Here is a 22,903-nt window from a genome sequence, read left to right on the forward strand (position 1 = left end):
GTGTTCTCACTCTAAGGCCGACTTGACCTATTTTTCACAGTATTTCTCATCAAGTATAAACCGGACCGTAGTGAAAGGGGAGAAACCAAGCAAAGAGCAAAGATGGGTTTCATTTATAAAAGAAACACGTCTGTGACAGGAAGGATAATAAAAAGCAGCAGATTCTGTCAAACTATTCAGATCAGCGCCCACAGTTCATTTCAAGGTAGATTTGATGTCGGCGTGTTGATGCGACGGCAACGTTACTGCACAGTAACGTGGCTTTCTTCTTCAGTCATATACTTTATGGATTGGAGGGATTTTAGGATCTCTTTAGGTGTGCAGGCTGCACATACGTGTGTGTGTGTGTGTGTGTGTGTGTGTGTGTGTTAACGTTTAAAATGCATGACAAGGTTCAACTATACTGAGCGAGCACAACTACAACTAATAATCATTTAGCCAATATTTAGCCTGAATTGCCCTTTATCTGCATATCATTATTAAGTATGACATTATATTCTTGTTCCAGTTATTATATAGATCATTTATGTTGGGAAAATTATTTTTTGTCATTTTTGCTTGATACTTAATCATTTGATCAGAATAATAAATGTAATGTTTTTCAAAGAAATATGATTTCTGTAAGTCGATATATTGGTTTGTGGATGTTTTGAGCCTCAAGTTCAGCGTTTTGTCCGTCGCCATCTTGTTTTTTTGTAACCAGTGAAGTGTGTTAAAGCTGCATTCTCTCTAGTGTCCACCAGGGGGCGACTCCTCTGGTTGTATAGAAGTCTATGAGAAAATGACTCTACTTCTCTCTTGATTTATTACCTCAGTAAACATTGTAAACATGAGTTTATGGTCTCAATCTCTAGTTTCAAGTCTTCTTCAATACAGCATGATGTTCATTTAGTACATTATGGTCCATTTAGAGTCAAACAGACCATAAAGCAGGGGATGCTTTAGGGCGGGGCTACACAGTGATTGACAGGTCTCTACCAGAGACGTATACGGCGAATCTACGTCACTCCTCAATCCAGATATGGTCACTTCCTGTTCACTGGTTGCAAAAACAACAAGATGGCGACGGCCAAAGATGCCGAACTTGAGGCTTCAAAACGTCCACAATCCAACGAGAGACGTCCCCGTGACTACGTCTACCACCCGTCCATCTCCCGCTCCGTTCTCTCCCTCACTTGAGAACAAGACCCGGAGATACTTGAACTCCCTCGTTCCTTTAACAAGATGAAGCTAATCTTTAGCCTCGTAATGACTTAAACGATGAATCACTTATCAGAGTTATGTCTAATACTCTCGGATGGTTTAATGGGACCTGTTGCTTCAGCTCTCAGATCCCTCGGAGGAGGAGAAGTGGAGGGTCGGTGGAGTCACAGATAAGGAGGCTCATAACCAGTTAGTAATAACAGGTGACACCTCAGCAGCAGAACCCGGCTGACAGGAGGACCCGGAGCTAATTAAAATACCTGGTGGTGCTCCGAGGTCTGGAGAGTCCTGAAAAGCCTCCACTTCATAACAGGTCTCAATGAAACCAGCTGGATCATCTGCTTCCTTATCTCCTTCCCCTTGTCTCCTCTCCTCCTGTGTTAACTCTCTCTCTCTAAAGGGTTTTTATTGCTGCCACTTTGAAACTAAAACAGAGAGCGTGTGGGTGAAAACATGGGAGTTTATGAGGTAGACGTCGAACTAAGATGTTGATTTGCATTATGGGAAATGTAGGATCTGCTGTTTTTGGAGCTTGACACCTGCAAGGGACTAAAAGTCAAGACTGCTTTATTTAGGTGAGTTACTGAGCTGCTGGAGCTGTGTTTATTATTCATATTTTATTCATATTATTATTTTGATTTGACTGATTCTGATTATTATCATTATGTTTGATGAATTATATTTATTTTATTATTATTATTACATATTTTAAAATGATTATGTATGTAAAAAAATCATAAAAGCCCTTTTTAAAATGTATTTAAGTGATAGAAGAGTTAGGACTCCTGCCAAACTCATTTTTAATGTAATTCTTTATTTAGAACTTGCTTTATGATTATATGTTTATATGATTATATGTTTATATGATTATATGATTAGATGATTATATGTTTATATGATTAGATGATTATATGATTATATGTTTATATGATTATATGATTATATGATTATATGTTTATATGTTTACATGTTTATATGATTATATGATTAGATGATTATATGATTATATGATCATATGTTTATATGATTATATGATTATATGTTTATATGTTTACATGTTTATATGATTATATGATTATATGATTATATGATTATATGATCATATGTTTATATGATTATATGTTTATATGATTATATGTTTATATGATTATATGATCATATGTTTATATGATTATATGTTTATATGTTTACATGTTTATATGATTATATGATTAGATGTTTATATGATTAGATGTTTATATGATTAGATGATTATATGTTTATATGATTATATGTTTATATGATTATATGATTATATGATTATATGATTATATGTTTATATGTTTACATGTTTATATGATTATATGATTATATGTTTATATGTTTACATGTTTATATGATTATATGATTAGATGATTATATGATTATATGATCATATGTTTATATGATTATATGATTATATGTTTATATGTTTACATGTTTATATGATTATATGATTAGATGATTATATGATTATATGATCATATGTTTATATGATTATATGTTTATATGATTATATGTTTATATGATTATATGATCATATGTTTATATGATTATATGTTTATATGTTTACATGTTTATATGATTATATGATTAGATGTTTATATGATTAGATGTTTATATGATTAGATGATTATATGTTTATATGATTAGATGATTATATGTTTATATGATTATATGTTTATATGATTATATGATTATATGTTTATATGATTATATGATTAGATGTTTATATGTTTATATGTTCACATGATTATATGTTTTTATGTTTATATGATTATATGTTTATATGATTATATGATTAGATGTTCATATGTTTATATGATTATATGTTTATATGTTTACATGATTATATGATTATATGTTTATATGTTTACATGATTATATGTTCACATGATTATATGTTTATATGTTTATATGATTATATGTTTATATGATTATATGATTATATGTTTATATGATTATATGTTCACATGATTATATGTTTATATGTTTATATGATTATATGTTTATATGATTATATGATTATATGATTATATGATTATATGTTTACATGATTATATGTTTATATGTTTATATGATTATATGATTATATGATTATATGTTTATATGATTATATGTTTATATGATTATATGATTATATGTTTATATGATTATATGTTTATATGTTTATATGATTATATGATTATATGTTTATATGATTATATGTTTATATGTTTATATGATTATATGATTATATGTTTATATGATTATATGTTTATATGTTTATATGATTATATGATCATATGTTTATATGATTATATGATTATATGTTTATATGTTTACATGTTTATATGATTATATGATTATATGATTATATGATTATATGATCATATGTTTATATGATTATATGTTTATATGATTATATGTTTATATGATTATATGATCATATGTTTATATGATTATATGTTTATATGTTTACATGTTTATATGATTATATGATTAGATGTTTATATGATTAGATGTTTATATGATTAGATGATTATATGTTTATATGATTATATGTTTATATGATTATATGATTATATGATTATATGATTATATGTTTATATGTTTACATGTTTATATGATTATATGATTATATGTTTATATGTTTACATGTTTATATGATTATATGATTAGATGATTATATGATTATATGATCATATGTTTATATGATTATATGATTATATGTTTATATGTTTACATGTTTATATGATTATATGATTAGATGATTATATGATTATATGATCATATGTTTATATGATTATATGTTTATATGATTATATGTTTATATGATTATATGATTATATGATTATATGTTTATATGTTTACATGTTTATATGATTATATGTTTATATGATTAGATGATTATATGTTTATATGATTAGATGATTATATGTTTATATGATTATATGTTTATATGATTATATGATTATATGATTATATGTTTATATGATTATATGATTATATGATTATATGTTTATATGTTTACATGTTTATATGATTATATGTTTATATGATTAGATGATTATATGTTTATATGATTATATGTTTATATGATTATATGATTATATGTTTATATGATTAGATGATTATATGTTTATATGATTATATGTTTATATGATTATATGATTATATGTTTATATGATTATATGTTTATATGATTATATGATTATATGTTTATATGATTATATGATTAGATGTTTATATGTTTATATGTTCACATGATTATATGTTTATATGTTCACATGATTATATGTTTTTATGTTTATATGATTATATGTTTATATGATTATATGATTAGATGTTCATATGTTTATATGATTATATGTTTATATGTTTACATGATTATATGATTATATGTTTATATGTTTACATGATTATATGTTCACATGATTATATGTTTATATGTTTATATGATTATATGTTTATATGATTATATGATTATATGTTTATATGATTATATGTTCACATGATTATATGTTTATATGTTTATATGATTATATGTTTATATGATTATATGATTATATGATTATATGATTATATGTTTACATGATTATATGTTTATATGATTATATGTTTATATGATTATATGATTATATGTTTATATGATTATATGTTTATATGTTTATATGATTATATGATTATATGTTCACATGATTATATGTTTATATGTTTATATGATTATATGATTATATGTTTATATGATTATATGTTCACATGATTATATGTTTACATGTTTATATGATTATATGTTTATATGATTATATGTTTATATGTTTATATGATTATATGATTATATGTTTATATGTTTACATGATTATATGTTCACATGATTATATGTTTATATGTTTATATGATTATATGTTTATATGATTATATGATTATATGTTTATATGATTATATGTTTATATGATTATATGTTTATATGATTATATGTTCACATGATTATATGTTTATATGTTTATATGATTATATGTTTATATGATTAGATGTTTATATGATTAGATGTTTATATGATTATATGTTTATATGTTTATATGATTATATGTTTATATGATTATATGATTATATGTTTATATGATTATATGATTATATGTTTATATGATTATATGATTAGATGATTATATGTTTATATGATTATATGTTTATATGATTATATGATTATATGTTTATATGTTTACATGATTATATGTTCACATGATTATATGTTTATATGATTATATGTTTATATGATTATATGATTATATGTTTATATGATTATATGATTATATGTTTATATGATTATATGATTAGATGATTAGATGTTTATATGATTAGATGTTTATATGATTATATGATTATATGTTTATATGTTTATATGATTATATGTTTATATGATTATATGATTATATGATTATATGTTTATATGTTTATATGATTATATGATTAGATGTTTATATGATTATATGATTATATGTTTATATGTTTATATGATTATATGTTTATATGATTATATGATTATATGTTTATATGTTTATATGATTATATGATTATATGATTATATGATTATATGATTATATGTTTATATGTTTATATGATTATATGATTAGATGTTTATATGATTATATGATTATATGTTTATATGATTATATGATTATATGATTATATGATTAGATGATTATATGTTTATATGATTAGATGTTTATATGATTAGATGTTTATATGATTATATGATTATATGTTTATATGTTTATATGATTATATGTTTATATGATTATATGTTTATATGATTATATGTTTATATGATTATATGATTATATGTTTATATGATTATATGATTAGATGATTATATGTTTATATGATTATATGATTAGATGATTATATGTTTATATGATTAGATGTTTATATGATTAGATGTTTATATGATTATATGATTATATGTTTATATGTTTATATGATTATATGTTTATATGATTATATGATTATATGATTATATGTTTATATGTTTATATGATTATATGATTAGATGTTTATATGATTATATGTTTATATGATTATATGATTATATGTTTATATGATTATATGATTATATGATTATATGATTATATGATTATATGATTATATGTTTATATGTTTATATGATTATATGTTTATATGATTATATGATTATATGTTTATATGATTATATGATTAGATGTTTATATGATTATATGATTAGATGTTTATATGATTATATGATTATATGATTATATGTTTATATGTTTATATGATTATATGATTAGATGTTTATATGATTATATGATTATATGTTTATATGTTTATATGATTATATGTTTATATGATTATATGATTATATGTTTATATGATTATATGATTATATGATTATATGATTATATGATTATATGATTATATGATTAGATGTTTATATGATTAGATGATTATATGTTTATATGTTTATATGATTATATGTTTATATGTTTATATGATTATATGTTTATATGTTTATATGATTATATGATTAGATGTTTATATGATTATATGATTATATGTTTATATGATTATATGATTAGATGTTTATATGATTATATGATTATATGATTATATGTTTATATGTTTATATGATTATATGATTAGATGTTTATATGATTATATGATTATATGTTTATATGTTTATATGATTATATGTTTATATGATTATATGATTATATGTTTATATGATTATATGATTATATGATTATATGATTATATGATTATATGATTATATGATTAGATGTTTATATGATTAGATGATTATATGTTTATATGTTTATATGATTATATGTTTATATGTTTATATGATTATATGTTTATATGTTTATATGATTATATGTTTATATGTTTATATGATTATATGATTAGATGTTTATATGATTATATGTTTATATGATTATATGATTATATGTTTATATGTTTATATGATTATATGTTTATATGATTATATGATTAGATGTTTATATGATTATATGATTATATGATTAGATGTTTATATGATTAGATGTTTATATGATTATATGATTATATGTTTATATGTTTATATGATTATATGTTTATATGATTATATGATTATATGATTATATGATTAGATGATTATATGTTTATATGATTATATGATTAGATGATTATATGTTTATATGATTAGATGTTTATATGATTATATGATTATATGATTAGATGATTATATGTTTATATGATTATATGATTATATGATTAGATGATTATATGATTAGATGTTTATATGATTATATGATTATATGTTTATATGATTATATGTTTATATGATTATATGATTAGATGTTTATATGATTATATGATTATATGATTAGATGATTATATGTTTATATGATTATATGATTAGATGATTATATGATTAGATGTTTATATGATTATATGATTATATGATTAGATGTTTATATGTTTATATGATTATATGATTAGATGTTTATATGATTATATGATTATATGATTAGATGATTATATGTTTATATGATTATATGATTAGATGATTATATGTTTATATGATTATATGATTATATGATTAGATGTTTATATGTTTATATGATTATATGATTAGATGTTTATATGATTATATGATTAGATGTTTATATGATTACATGTTTATATGATTATATGATTAGATGTTTACATGTTTATATGTTCACATGATTATATGTTTTTATGTTTATATGATTATATGTTTATATGATTATATGATTATATGTTTATATGTTTATATGATTATATGTTTATATGATTATATGTTTATATGATTATATGTTTATATGATTATATATTTTTATGTTTATATGATTATATGTTTATATGATTATATGTTTATATGATTTTATGTTTATATGATTATATGTTTATATGATTATATGTTTATATGATTATATGTTTATATGATTTTATGTTTATATGATTATATGTTTATATGATTATATGTTTATATGATTATATGTTTATATGATTTTATGTTTATATGATTATATGTTTATATGATTTTATGTTTATATGATTATATGTTTATATGTTTTTATGTTTATATGATTATATGTTTATATGATTTTATGTTTATATGATTATATGTTTATATGTTTTTATGTTTATATGTTTTTATGTTTATATGATTATATGTTTATATGTTTTTATGTTTATATGATTTTATGTTTATATGATTTTATGTTTATATGATTATATGTTTATATGATTTTATGATTTTATGTTTATATGATTATATGATTATATGTTTATATGTTTTATCGGTTCTTCTTGCTTTGTTGTCTTATCATTTGTTAAATGTTTAAATCATTCTGACAGTCTAATCTAAAGCTTTCATTGTTTGGTCAGTAAAGTGAGGATGAGAGACGTTCATCACAGTCTCAGTCATCTCTTCAGATTGCTTTTGGTTGTTTAGTTTAATTAAACCAGATGTTTCGTTTAAAAAGAGCTAAAACACAGAACACAACCATCAGGTCATGAAATATTTTTAACATTTTACTCACTAAACAAAGTTGGTGTTTTTGAACGGCTTCACCAATAATCTGGAGCAGACAGATGGCTACACGGATATTTAAGATGCGCTCCAGTGGTTTATGGAGCATTGTGGGACCAATCAGAAGAGAGGAGGTCACTGTCTCACACGCTGAGCACTCCGGTCCAACTCCTCCTGCTCCGTTTTACAGCCTCCGGCTCCTGGGAGCCGCTGGGAGCCGGTTCACTTCAGGCCACACAGATGGAGGCGGTGTTTGTGGTGATTGCATTAACATATCCAACCCTCCACGAGGGAGACGGCTTTTAGGAGGGAGGACCAGGACGAGCTGCTTCAGGAAAAGGAAGGAGACAAAAGGACGGCGGACAAAAACTTGGAGCTCACAGAATTTTCTCATTACCTTTCTTCTCTCCCTCCCTCTCTCTCCCTCTCTCCCCCTCCACTCTGCTGTTCCTAAAGATGGCTGCAGGCTGATGGAAAGCAGCCATGTGCCGGTTGAACACCGGCAGCTTAACAGGTGAGAGAGCAGAAGGAAGGTGAGAGGGAAGGATTCAACGTCTCCCCCTGACAGAGTACCCACACACACACACACACACACACACACACACACACACACACACACACTGCTGACTTTGGATTCACACGTTTAAAATGTGAACATGTGCTCGTCTCTGGAGAGAATCCCCAAAAATCGAACTTTCTACCCGATCCGCACTAGAGCAGCCAGATGGCTCCGTCTTTGTCTTCCTTCATCCACTCTGAACGGCACCATGGTGGTGTTTGCATGGAGCTGTGATGCTCAGCAGCTATCGAGCAGGTGCGGATGCTGTAATGTTAGCCAGAGCTCCGACATGTTAGCAGGCCGCCAACATTCAACACGGGAAGATCCACCCAGTAAACCAGCAACGTGTACCGTATGCAAGGCTGGAATATAGTTAGTTTGGTTTCCATACAGGCTGTTTAATATAATAGTATATCTGAGGAAACAATGAGTTATATATTTGATGTAATAACACACTAAGTAAAGTTATTGATGTTTCCTTTTCTCTTGTTCTATTCAAACAGTGAGGCTGTTTTCTGTGATTTATGTTTATGAATAACGAGAGAGCGGTCGAGCCTGAACCAACACATGCATGATTGTGAACAGACTCCCTCCTTCTGTGTTCAGCTTCCAAAGTACCTTCTGATAGTAATGACCTCATCGTCTCACCCTCACATAAAGACACAAGCACATCTCCCAACATGTTGAACTATTCCTTTAAGTTGTCCTGGTGCATGTTTTACTAGAGTTCAGCAGCGTTCATTAAACTGACGGCACATATATAAATATATATAGATATGTATAATATAGAAGTATTAAAATAAGGTTCTTCTTCACATGAATTCATTACATTTCATATCTTAATATATCTCTTCTGCTCTGGACTGGTTCGGTTGCAGCAGAGTTTCTATGAGCGGAGCATTTTAAAGGTCAATATCACACTGTGTGGGAGTGACTGATCGATATCGGATCATCAGTGCAGCTGTGGAGCGGATGCACAGCATGTGGATTATTGTCTCTGGCCAAAGAGAAACTTTGAGCCGATTGGGGACCATGAATATATCTCTACAGATCTCATGGTGAGTAATTATAAATATCAGCGTCGCTGTTGAATCCTCATTCAGGCATCAATGTGCTGCTGTTACACTTCACTGACTCCTGCAGCGACCACAGGGAGGCTCCTCTGGACACCAGTCAACAAGCTACCGAACTTTATCAAGTGATGGCTGAACAAGGAGAAGCTGGAGTTGGAGTGTTTTGGTGTGTGTGTGTGTGTGTGTGTGTCAATAATCCTCTTGTTGGGGTTGAAATGGCTCTTTAGCACAGCTGCAGCTTGTTTTCTGTTCAACACTGAGGGGCATGTTGGGGAATAATGCATGAATAAGGATTACACTAGACACACATTTATGCTTTTTATAACGTCTGTACGGACGTTTACTAACGACCGCCCGGCTCTCTGTTCGTCACCTGAATACATAACGCAGCCGACAGGCAGACTCCACATTTAATGTTCCAACAGTCCTTTGCGCGCGCACACGCACACACACACGCACACACACACACACACACACACACACGGATATTGTTACGACTCACTGAGATGAATTATCTGATTCATCCCTTTAAGAAATAATAAAATGTTAATAGATTACTGCTCCCAACAGGATAAATAATGAAAGTAGAACTTTTTAAATAGTCGTACTTCTGAGTTATGAGCAAGGTGCTGATCAAACATTAATACCTGCATATAGATATAATAAACTCTGTATTACCAGGTACTTGAATCAACTTGTCCTCCGTGTTCTCATACAACCAGCTGTTATTACAGTGATGTCACTGTTTCTGCTTTTACTTTTAATGCCACATCATCAGCGTTGAGCTCAGAGACATGTGAAGAGAGGAGCGTGAACACGAGTAAACAAAGTGCAGCCGTGCAGACCTCCATCCTCAGATCTGAGTGCAGAGCAGCGTTCAGCAGCTGGAGCATCGAGAGGAGGAGCAGCCTGATGTTACAACTGAACATGGAAACAACATGAACACGGCTGCATGTGAGACATGCTCCTCTTTCCCTCCACCACGGACCTCATGTGTAATACATGTGCGTGCACTCACACATTGGTGGTGAAGATGCCGTAGATGAGGTCCTGCTCGGGCAGGTAGAAGGTGCTCTGCAGCTCGTTGTAGTAGAAGGGGATCTCCCCGGAGCGGGAGCAGTTGAGCCTGGCCTTCATGAACGTGGTCCACGTGTCCTCCAGGAGAAAGCGCCCGCCGATGTCATTCTTGCAGACTCGCGCCACGCGGGAGTAAACCGTCTTCCCACAGTCGTGCTCCACCGCGTTCTCCCTCAGGAAGAAGAAGGTGAAGAGGCCGATGTCGTAGGCCGAGATGAAGTGGGGCTCTGCAGGGAGGAAGGAGGAAAGGAAAGGAGACAAGCATTGCACAGGGACTCCAGGGAAACAGGAATATTTGGAACATATAGCTTCTAGATGTTGCTTTGCATTTGTAGTGTTGCCCTCAATGTCCACAGTGTAGCTGAGAGGAGAGGGAGGAGCAAAGAGGAGAGGCTGCAGAGGGAGGAGCAAAGAGGAGAGGCTGCAGAGGGAGGAGCAAAGAGGAGAGGCTGCAGAGGGAGGAGCAAAGAGGAGAGGCTGCAGAGGGAGGAGGAGAGGAGAGAGGCTGCAAAGGGAGGAGGAGAGGAGAGAGGCTGTAGAGGGAGGAGGAGAGGAGAGAGGCTGCAAAGGGAGGAGGAGAGGAGAGAGGCTGTAGAGGGAGGAGGAGAGAGGCTGCAGAGAGGAGGAGAGGAGAGAGGATTGAGGAGAGGCTGCAGAGGGAGGAGGAGAGGAGAGGAGAGAGGCTGCAGAGAGAGGAGAGAGGCTACAGAGGGAGGAGGAGAGGAGAGAGGCTGCAGAGGGAGGAGGAGAGGAGAGAGGCTGCAGAGGGAGGAGGAGAGGAGAGAGGATTGAGGAGAGGCTGCAGAGGGAGGAGGAGAGGAGAGAGGCTGCAGAGGGAGGAGGAGAGAGGCTGCAGAGAGAGGAGAGGAGAGAGGCTACAGAGGGAGGAGGAGAGGAGAGAGGCTGCAGAGGGAGGAGGAGAGGAGAGAGGCTGCAGAGAGAGGAGGAGAGAGGCTGCAGAGGGAGGAGGAGAGGAGAGGCTGCAGAGGGAGGAGGAGAGGAGAGAGGCTGCAGAGGGAGGATAGAGGAGAGGCTGCAGAGAGAGGAGAGAGGCTGCAGAGGGAGGAGGAGAGGAGAGAGGCTGCAGAGGGAGGAGGAGAGGAGAGAGGCTGCAGAGGGAGGAGGAGAGGAGAGAGGCTGCAGAGGGAGGAGGAGAGGAGAGATGCTGCAGAGGGAGGAGGAGAGGAGAGATGCTGCAGAGGGAGGAGGAGAGGAGAGATGCTGCAGAGGGAGGAGGAGAGGAGAGAGGCTGCAGAGGGAGGAGGAGAGGAGAGAGGCTGCAAAGGGAGGAGGAGAGGAGAGAGGCTGCAGAGGGAGGAGGAGAGGAGAGAGGCTGCAAAGGGAGGAGGAGAGAGAAGAGTTGTGATAGTAAATCCATGCAGCTATGTGTGTTTAACTGGACGGAGTGACAGCCAATGATTACCGGCCTCCCTGCTGGAGGGATAGCATCACGTAGACCAGGAGCTTCGTAAACACACGACTCCTCACTGTGAGGATATTCACATGCAGGACAGTTACTCACTCTACAGTCTGTGTGAGAGCTAGTTTTGGCTTCATGTGAAGATATCGACATGTTTGTTTCTGCAGAAACTTCCATCTGAAGTGAGTGAGTTCAGGTTGTGGCGCTCACAGCGTTTAAAATGACAAATCTCCTGGTTACTCATTCGCATAATCCATTTTCCATAAACAGTTATTAGAGATACTTTCTAAAAAACAAGTAGCTAAAATAAAAATGTCTGTCACGGGACATAATGAGGACTCAAATGCAGACAGTCAGAGTAGTGAACAAAAGGGTTTTAATAACTCACGAAACAAAAACAGGTAATCCAAGGACGAGACAAGGAGGGAAATCCGGCAGGACAAGGCAGGCAAAAACAGGGCAGACAGACTGGGAAACCGGGAACAGGAAGAGCAAAACAGGCGGGTAGGAAACAAAAGCAATGATCTGGCAGTGAGTGAGTGAGTGAAAGACAGGGGTTTAAATAGTGACTAGAACAGGTGAGGAGAGTTGTGCTGATGAGGGAGAGTGTGACTGACAGGTGCACTGAATGAACTGATTAGGGACAGGTGAAGGAAGTGAGGAGCTGCAGAAAACCACACACAAAACACCCAAGGCAAAGCCTGATCATGACAATGTTTACATATACATAACAACACAAAACCAGATTTATACTAAATTACAACTTTGAGTAACTTGCTCTTTGTTTGAGTATTTCCATGTTATGCTGCTTTATACGTCTACTCAAACTAACTATAACACAATAATATGACTCACTGTCACTAGATGAAGCTCTGGATTCCTTCATTCTAAAATCAAACTCCTTCCTCCTGTGACATGTTTGAAGTAGTAGTTTGAAACCGATGATCCTAAAAGAAGGAGGCTGACTCCGACACGGTGGCTTCATCACATGGAGTTTTGTGTTTTCTTCTTTCAGGAGATGAAAGAGAGAACATTCTCTCCGTCGCTTCACTTTTCCACTGGGACCCGTTTATCGTAAGTGATGTCAAACCACCAGCCCACTCACACCAGCACCAACAGATGCATGCTCCCCCCATACACAGACCCAACCAGGGCAGCTGCTGCTATCAACAGAGTCTCACACACACGAAGGTGGACCTGGTAACGGCCCTGATGGAATGTCCCTCAGGGGCCACTGGGGCTTTTTATAAGACAATAAGATTTTGAAATTAAGCAGGAAAGAGAGGAAACCGCCGTCCACACGGCTGCACAGCTCCCGTAACTCCATTTCACATCTATAGTAAAGAATACCGGCGCCGCACGGTGAAGCCACAAAAAAGCATCAGCTGGTGTTCAGAACTTTCTAAACCGTAATCATGTTTTATCTTAAAGGGTCGGGAGTGTGTTCGAGGTGGGACGGCTAATTTAACAGGTGATCTAATCACTCTCTCCAGGTAACGGTGAATAGAGCGCAGCTCCTCATCAGTGCTTAAATAATCAAAAGGCTTAACGAGCAAAACTGGCATTTAAGAAACAAAACTGGATCAAGCCCAGCAGATTCATTGTTCTCTAATTGTTGTTATTATTATTATTATTATTATTAAGCATGACACCCAAAGGTATCATTTAATGTCAAACAAGTGAAGAAGTGAGTGTTGTTATGCCTGCTGCTAATTACTGCAAATGAAGAGACAACCAGCATAAATCTACTTTCCCTCCGGCTGAAAGGCCGTGTGAAGGAGCTAATTGTGTTTGTGCATGTTTCAGCTAATGAAAAGAACAATGTGTGTGTGTGTGTGTCAGCTGCTATGTGTGTGTTTACATACCTGTGTTGATTCATACTGTACATGTGTCGGGCAGGTGGAGCCGACAGATTCTGCATTAAAGCTGCGTGGGTGAGTGTTTTTTTTCCAGCGCCCTGCTGAGTGCTAACAGATTGTTGAATCTGCTGCTGAGGTGGAAGCTAACAGCACGAGACGCTTCAGATCAAACATAGACACGGTTTCAAGAGTGAGGCTATTTAATATTCATACAAACAGATTCTGCAAAAAAATTATCCATTAATGATGGAGGATGGTGCTGGTCACCTCCAATCAGCTCAGAGGGTTTGATGTACGCTTTGTAAAGAGCTTCGGTGGACAAACTATTGTGTTCGTACCAGGGATTGATTTGCCAAATACGTTTTGGAGGAAACTTACTTTCTTCCTGGAATATGGATGTGATTGAATTCACACACCAACATATTCTAAGTATGAAGGAAAATTTAGTGTGTAGTCTGTTCAAACTTCAATTTCTGTATGAGACGTGATCTTACCAGATATACTCAAATGGCCGACTTTAACATTGAAGACTGAGGTTCTTATATTTCATATGATATTTACAGAAAAACACAAAGCCACGTGGTTCACCTTACGCAACAACGTAACGACGTAACGCAACGACGTAACAATGTAACGCAACAACGTAACGACGTAACGCAACGACGTAACGCAACAACGTAACGCAACAACGCAACGCAACAGCCTAACGCAACAGCCTAACGCAACAACCTAACGCAACAACGTATGTATGTGTTACCATGGTTCTGTACATGGATTAGTTTATTTATTATCACTATTTCCAAACAGAGTTTTAGTAAAAGCTGAGAGGAGTGTGAGAGCAAACAACAGAAATATTAATAAACATGTTACATATAAAGTCTTCGGGGATCGAGAGAAGCACGTTGTTTAGATTATTTCACAGGTGACTCTATAGCTCCCTGTGTCATTCTGATGCATGATGGGAAACAGTTGGCCCTGGCAGGCGACCAAACCAATAAGGGAACAGATTGATTAGATCCCCCCCCCCCCCCCCCGAACTGGAGAGGCTCAGAGCTGGAAATGACATTTTCATTCACACCCCGAAATCCAGCGGGAACTCACCTCCGTCACCCTCACAGACGCCGCGGAGCGAAGCCGCCATGTGTCGGCATGAATGTGTGTAGCTGCAGAGCAACATGTGTGTGTGACTGTGTGTGTGACTGTGTGTGTGACTGTGTGTGTGACTGTGTGTGACTGTGTGTGTGACTGTGTGTGACTGTGTGTGACTGTGTGTGTGACTGTGTGTGACTGTGTGTGTGACTGTGTGTGACTGTGTGTGTGTGACTGTGTGTGACTGTGTGTGTGACTGTGTGTGTGACTGTGTGTGTGACTGTGTGTGACTGTGTGTGTGTGACTGTGTGTGACTGTGTGTGTGACTGTGTGTGTGACTGTGTGTGACTGTGTGTGTGTGACTGTGTGTGACTGTGTGTGTGTGACTGTGTGTGTGACTGTGTGTGTGACTGTGTGTGACTGTGTGTGTGTGACTGTGTGTGACTGTGTGTGTGACTGTGTGTGTGTGACTGTGTGTGTGACTGTGTGTGTGACTGTGTGTGTGACTGTGTGTGTGACTGTGTGTGTGTGACTGTGTGTGACTGTGTGTGTGACTGTGTGTGTGACTGTGTGTGTGTGACTGTGTGTGACTGTGTGTGTGTGACTGTGTGTGACTGTGTGTGACTGTGTGTGTGTGACTGTGTGTGACTGTGTGTGTGACTGTGTGTGTGACTGTGTGTGTGTGACTGTGTGTGACTGTGTGTGTGACTGTGTGTGACTGTGTGTGTGACTGTGTGTGACTGTGTGTGTGACTGTGTGTGACTGTGTGTGACTGTGTGTGACTGTGTGTGTGACTGTGTGTGACTGTGTGTGACTGTGTGTGACTGTGTGTGACTGTGTGTGTGACTGTGTGTGTGCAGCCACATGTGATTATGTGAAGACAGTATCTGCCTCACTGCTCATCTCTTTTTCCTCCCACATATATAGACTCTCTCACATCACTTGGACACACGTGGAAGCACATGCAGCGTGCAGACTATCTAAATACATATTATATATAAAGATATATATGTACAGTATATATATATATATATATATATATATGCAGAAGCAGACACACACTCATGTACACACACGTGGTGTGAAGCAGGCCGTGTGTTGTACTTTCAGACCTCTCCCTGCCGTGAGGAATAATTACATCGCTCACTGACTCCTCAGTCTATCTTCTCTGCCTTCCTCTCATCCTCATCTTCTTCCTCTCTCATGCCTCCGCACACACACACGCACGCACGCACGCACGCACGCGCACGCACGCACGCACGCACGCACGCACGCACGCACGCACGCACACACACACACACACACACACACACACACACACACACACACACACACACACACACACACACACACACACACACACACACACACACACACACACACACACACACACACACCTGAGCTTTCTTCTCCAGTCCTGTTTCTCTCTCTCAGCTCTCTGAAGTCCTAAATCGATCTGAGCTTGTCATCATAACTCTGCCGCTCTGACAGATGATGTGCATATCTGTTTGTTTGTTGATGCTGATGATCAGTTGATTAAAACATTAATACAACATAAAATGAATCAGCAGCACCTCTGATGATGGACTAATCCATTAAGTCTTCTATGAAGCAGAAAATGTTTCTTTGTGAAGATTTCACTGTAAAATTAATATTTTGGGCTTTTGGACTGTTTGAAGACTTTTTAACATTTAATGGATTCATTGAGAAAATAATCATCAGATTAATCACTGAAACGAATTGTTCGCTGCAGCCAAAGTATTTATATTAGAATGTTTTAATGCTCTGCTCTTCACTCATTCTGTTGAAGGATGAAGATTCGTTAATTATTTTCAAATGTTATTTATCAAGAATATTCTATTTCCATATCTGTTCTGTGTTTGAAGTGGAAACAAAACTCCCGACTGAAAGAGGGAAGAAGTGAAGCCAACGTGGAACTTTAGCCGGACCGACTAAGAAGACGCTTTCAGCTTCAATTTCACACTTGGTAGAGTTCTGGACTTTCTCACCTGAAAATCCGAACGCATCCCCGGAGGGTGCTGCAACCTCCACCCTGAAGCTCTTCAGGTCAAGCCGTCGTTTCTGTTCTAGATCTGTGAAGAACTTTGTGCTGCGGTAAACGATTGAACCATAAACACATCGGTGACCTTATGAATCTGTGATGAGCAGCATTTCACTTTGTTAATGTGGTCGAAACATTACGGAAACTCGTGTCAAAAAAGATTTTCACATTTTCCGATTGCCAAATGGTGTTCCAACCAAAAACATCCAGATTTGTGTTCAGCCCAGAGAGAAGAGGACGCCCTCCTCCTGTCTGGGGTCACTTCTGCTCAAAGCAAACGCCGGCTGACCAGAAGAAGAAGCAGATATTTTCCAACACAGTTGCTCATCTTTTGTCCCGATGATGCACCTGAAGAGCTTCGTGTCCCTTCGAGTCTTCAAAGTGACACCTAACTCTGTCTGTGATGCAGAAAATGAGTCTGACCTTTTCTTCCAGAACAAATGAGGCCTGAAATAACTCCCTCCTCCTCCTCCCTGTGTCTGTGCACCATGAGTCCAGTAATCGCACCGTTCCTGCGTATAAAGAGGCGGTGCATGACACGTGGAAGGTCCATCTACCTTTCTGCTGCAGTCAGGAAGTGTGTGGACGCATTTGTGCAGAAGGGACAAAGACTCGGCGTCAGCAGCGGGAGATTATTGACACCGACACCAGCGGGACGACAGCTTCTCGTGTTAGAACCCACACCTGAGTGTAACCCGCGACATGTGTTCCTCACCAACTCTCAATCCAAACAGCCTTTTGTAATCCTGTGAAACACCTCGACTGCATCCATCTACCTCTGCTGTGATGAGCGAGACGAGTGTGTTGGACAGAAAAGTGCACACTCGTCTCATCTGCTGCTCCTGGAGGGAGCTGAGGAGACACAACTATGACCGAGGGGTCAAACCCACCAGGTTACGAGCCCTGTGACAGAACTGTGGATTATTAAACAAGTGTTTCTGCATCTTTAATGCTGTAGATTACATACAAAGTTACTGCAGAGACACGAATGAAGCGAATGAACAGGAATGATCCATCGATACAGAAGTTTGTCTTTGAGCAGCTCAGCAGTGAACTCACGTTAATGGATGGAAGTAAATGATGAACTCTAATAATCGATGAATGGTTATGAGTATCTGCTGCTTCTCTCTTTCACATCTCTGCATATTAAATCACTGGGTTTTGGAGCGTACCATTGAGCCACTTGGAGTTGTACTGGGCGGTCCGGAGCGGCGGCATGCCCCCCAGGCTGCGGTAGATGACGGGGTCGCGGCCGGAGAAGTCGATGACGGTGGCGGCGTACAGCTCGCCGCTCTCCGTCACCACCGCCGTGGAGTTGTGGCGAGGGTCGTACGGGCAGCGCGCCACGCCGTTCACCCGCTCCATCACAAAGCTCATGTTGCCCACCTGAGACGGGGGAGAAAAGGGAGGAAGGGTGACGTCTAGAGCGGGTTGTTCTCTACATAAGTACTCACAGATACTCTTACCTCTCGGGTCGTACACAGCGGCTGGAAAGCGTTGGTTCCACAGGTCATGACCTCTGTCTTGTTCACCAGCAGAACCCGGATGTAGTTCTGACATTCAATCTGCACAGAAAGAAGAACATGGACGTGAATATTCTCTGGTTGTCTGCAGCAGTAAGACTCCAGCTCTAAAGCTCGTCTGTGACATCCACAGAGTTACAGTAGAAAAAAGAGAAAAGAGCCGAATGTGTTTCTACAAAGGAATGAAATAGATTTATGTGTGATGGGGGGGGGGGGGGGTTATTGTGCTTTGTGTTGTGTTGCAAAGAAAAGGAGGTAACAGCAGCGATGCAGGTCTTCAAAGAGGATTGATTACTGAGTGCATTATGACATCACCCTCTGCATTATATCTATATACATAGATATAATGCAGTATATATATATGTATATATATATATATATATACATATACATATATATATACATATATATATGTATATATGTATATATATATATATATATGTATATACATATAGATATATACATATATATATATATATATACATATATATATGTATATATATATATATATATATATGTATATATATATAGATATATACATATATATATATATACATATATATATACTGCATTATATCTATGTATATAGATATAATGCAGTATATATATATGTATATACATATAGATATATACATATATACATATATATATATATATACATATATATATATATATATATATATATATATATATGTATATATGTATAGATCCTCTTTGTAGGCACGAGGGAGATCAAATAAATATAAAGGAAATAGACAGCTGATCAGACAGATCTCTCTGTCTCTCTCTCTCTCTCTCTCTCTGTCTCTCTGAGTGGAAGGAGCACGGAGTTGACGGAGCGTGTCTGAGAGCGGTTAACACTGATTTTTCCGGTATTTCTCCGTCACTAGTTAACGTTGGATGTGATGGTGTATCTCACGGTGTTTGTGTGAACATTTAGCTGGTTTTAGGGTCTTTGTGAGTGGTTGCAGTCGAGCAGCGCGAGCTGTCGGCTGCTGAACGCCACCATGGACATGACCGGGTTAACGAGGAAACACGGCATAAAGATCCCGCCGACGTTCCCGGTGTCAGTGGAGGAATGCAGCCTGGCTGTGGGTGAACTTGTTGGCCACAGCAGCGTGAAGTCCGCTGCCCGAATGAACAATGCCGTGGTCATCTTTTTAGACACCATCAGAAATGCGGAAGTGGTGATTGACAACGGGATCGAGGTGGGCGATGACGTCTTCCCCGTGTACCCTCTCTGCACACCGGCTGTGAAGGTAACAGTGTCCAACGTCCCACCGTTCATCAGAGATGAAGACATAACCAGAGAACTATCGAGACACGGGAGGACAGTGTCTGGGGTGAAGAAGGTGTCCTCTGGGTGCAGGTCTCCTCTCCTGAAGCACGTGGTGTCTCACAGGAGACAGCTGCGCTTGATCCCGAACAACAGGAGCAAGGGACTCAACCTAGTGTTCAATGTGAGAGTAGACGACTTTGACTACATGATCTATGCAACAACTGATGACTTTAAATGTTTCAGCTGTGGAAAAGTGGGTCATCAGAGCAGAACGTGTCCTGAGAAAAACAGCTCTCATAAGGACCAGAACCAGAACCAGAACCAGATGGGTACTGAAGAGGGCAGAGGGGACAAGCAAGACGGACAGGACGGGCCAGATGGGGTCCAACAGAGCAGGGAGGAGGGGACGAGCGGGTTAAAGGAGGTGAGGGTGGAGGAAACAAGTGAGACACAGGAGGTGAGGGTGGAGGAAACAAGTGAGACACAGGAGGTGAGGGTGGAGGAAACAAGTGAGACACAGGAGGTTAGGGTGGAGGAAACAAGTGAGACACAGGAGGTTAGGGTGGAGGAAACAAGTGAGACACAGGAGGTGAGGGTGGAGGAAACAAGTGAGACACAGGAGGTGAGGGTGGAGGAAACAAGTGAGACACAGGAGGTTAGGGTGGAGGAAACAAGTGAGACACAGGAGGTTAGGGTGGAGGAAACAAGTGAGACACAGGAGGTGGTGAAGGACGGGGCAAGTGAGGTCCAGCAGGTGAGGGAGAGTGCTGGAGGACAGGTGGAGACAGCTAGGGAGGTGGACATGGAAGCAGACGAGGAGCAGCTCAAAGCCCCTCAGCTGAAGAGGAAACAGAGAGGAGACAGCGAAGCCAACGAAGCTCACAGGCAAAGAAAGCTGCAACTAAAGAAAGTGGAGGAGCAGCAGAGTGTGAGTCCAGTCTGGAGGAAGACTCTGAGTCCAGTATGGAAGAGGACTCTGAATCAAGTTGGGAGGACTCTGAGTCCAGTCAGGAGGAGGGCGCTGCTGCTGACAGTGAGCCCTCTAAACACGGTGCTGGCAGCTGTAGGAGCTCTGGAGACTACAGCGTGGAGATAATAAAGGAGTATCTGAGGAGCAGTAAGAACGTGAGAGGAGCCAAAGTGGAGGACTACCTCTCTGACAAAGAGAAGCTCTCCAGCTCTGCCAGAGCTCACATGAGGAGCAAGGACAGAGGAGGTCTCACTCAGCAGGAAGGCTTCAGACTGAAGAAGATAGTTCACAAAGTGGACAAAGAACTGAACAAAGATGGAGCTCAGTGAGAGTCAGATCTGTTTAAAATGATAAAGAAAGATGTTGTTCAAACAAAATAAAGGTTTTCTAAAAATCAAAAAATCTCTGTCTCTCTCTCTCTCTGTGTCTCTGTGTCTCTCTCTCTGTGTCTCTGTGTCTCTCTCTCTGTGTCTCTGTGTCTCTCTCTCTGTGTCTCTGTCTCTCTCTCTCTCTGTCTCGCTGTCTCTCTCTTGATTGACAGGTGAGGAATAGCTCCTCCTCCCCTGGTATCCCGGTGCCCCCCCCCCCCCCGGGGATGGAGGTTACCTGTGTCTTTCCTTTGCTCTGACACGACCGCCTGGTCTCCTCGTCCGGGGCCCATTCTGTCGCCTAGGACACAAAAACAAGAATAAGAAAGAGGGATGACAAAGAGGTTTAGAGTCGTCTGAGTCCTTCAGTTACGCAACAGCTGACTGTTGCTCATACCGTAGGAACGCTGCTGTTTGTTTATCGTGTAAACGTAGCGACCAACAGCCTATCGGAGGGCAGCGGGCGCCGTGCAGCCAACGAGGCGCCATTAGCATGTTAATGACTTCCATCTTCTTCCTCTTTCTTCCTCGCTCGAAGAAGAGACACACACACACACTCTTTTACTTCCACTGGCCAATTATAGTCCAGTTGATGGTTGTGTGTTGGGCTTAATTATGGATGCAGGCAGCAGCATTTCAATCACACACACACACACACACACACACACACACACGCTGCCTGGCCACCAGAGCAGCACTGGCTCTTGTTGAGAGGGTTTGAGAGACGTCGCTCTTCTTTGGCATGGACTTCCTGTGTGTGTGTGTGTGTGTGCACGGTGCCAGAGGACGTCCTGCTGGGTGTCACAAAGTTTTACTCGTCTTCCTCTTCTCTGATCTCTCTGTCCAAGTAGGAAATGTCTAAAACTTTT

General features: G+C 37.2%; 1 protein-coding gene across 1 annotated transcript in view; it reads right to left on the reverse strand.

Annotated features, from left to right (window-relative positions):
• Positions 1 to 22,903, reverse strand: part of LOC142944108 (semaphorin-5B-like) — a 73,208-nt gene that overhangs the window by 46,979 nt on the left and 3,326 nt on the right. The window contains exons 3-7 of the mRNA XM_076085600.1: positions 22,273 to 22,335; positions 20,653 to 20,730; positions 19,361 to 19,459; positions 19,067 to 19,280; positions 11,406 to 11,691 (exon numbers count right to left, since the gene is read on the reverse strand). Of these exons, the coding sequence (XP_075941715.1) occupies positions 11,406 to 11,691; positions 19,067 to 19,280; positions 19,361 to 19,459; positions 20,653 to 20,730; positions 22,273 to 22,335 (740 nt within the window). The remainder of the gene's footprint in view (positions 1 to 11,405; positions 11,692 to 19,066; positions 19,281 to 19,360; positions 19,460 to 20,652; positions 20,731 to 22,272; positions 22,336 to 22,903) is intronic.

Source organism: Anarhichas minor, unplaced genomic scaffold, assembly GCF_050575085.1.
Source record: "Anarhichas minor isolate MPS153535 unplaced genomic scaffold, ASM5057508v1 ptg000193l, whole genome shotgun sequence".
Classification (NCBI taxonomy): Eukaryota; Metazoa; Chordata; class Actinopteri; order Perciformes; family Anarhichadidae; genus Anarhichas; species Anarhichas minor.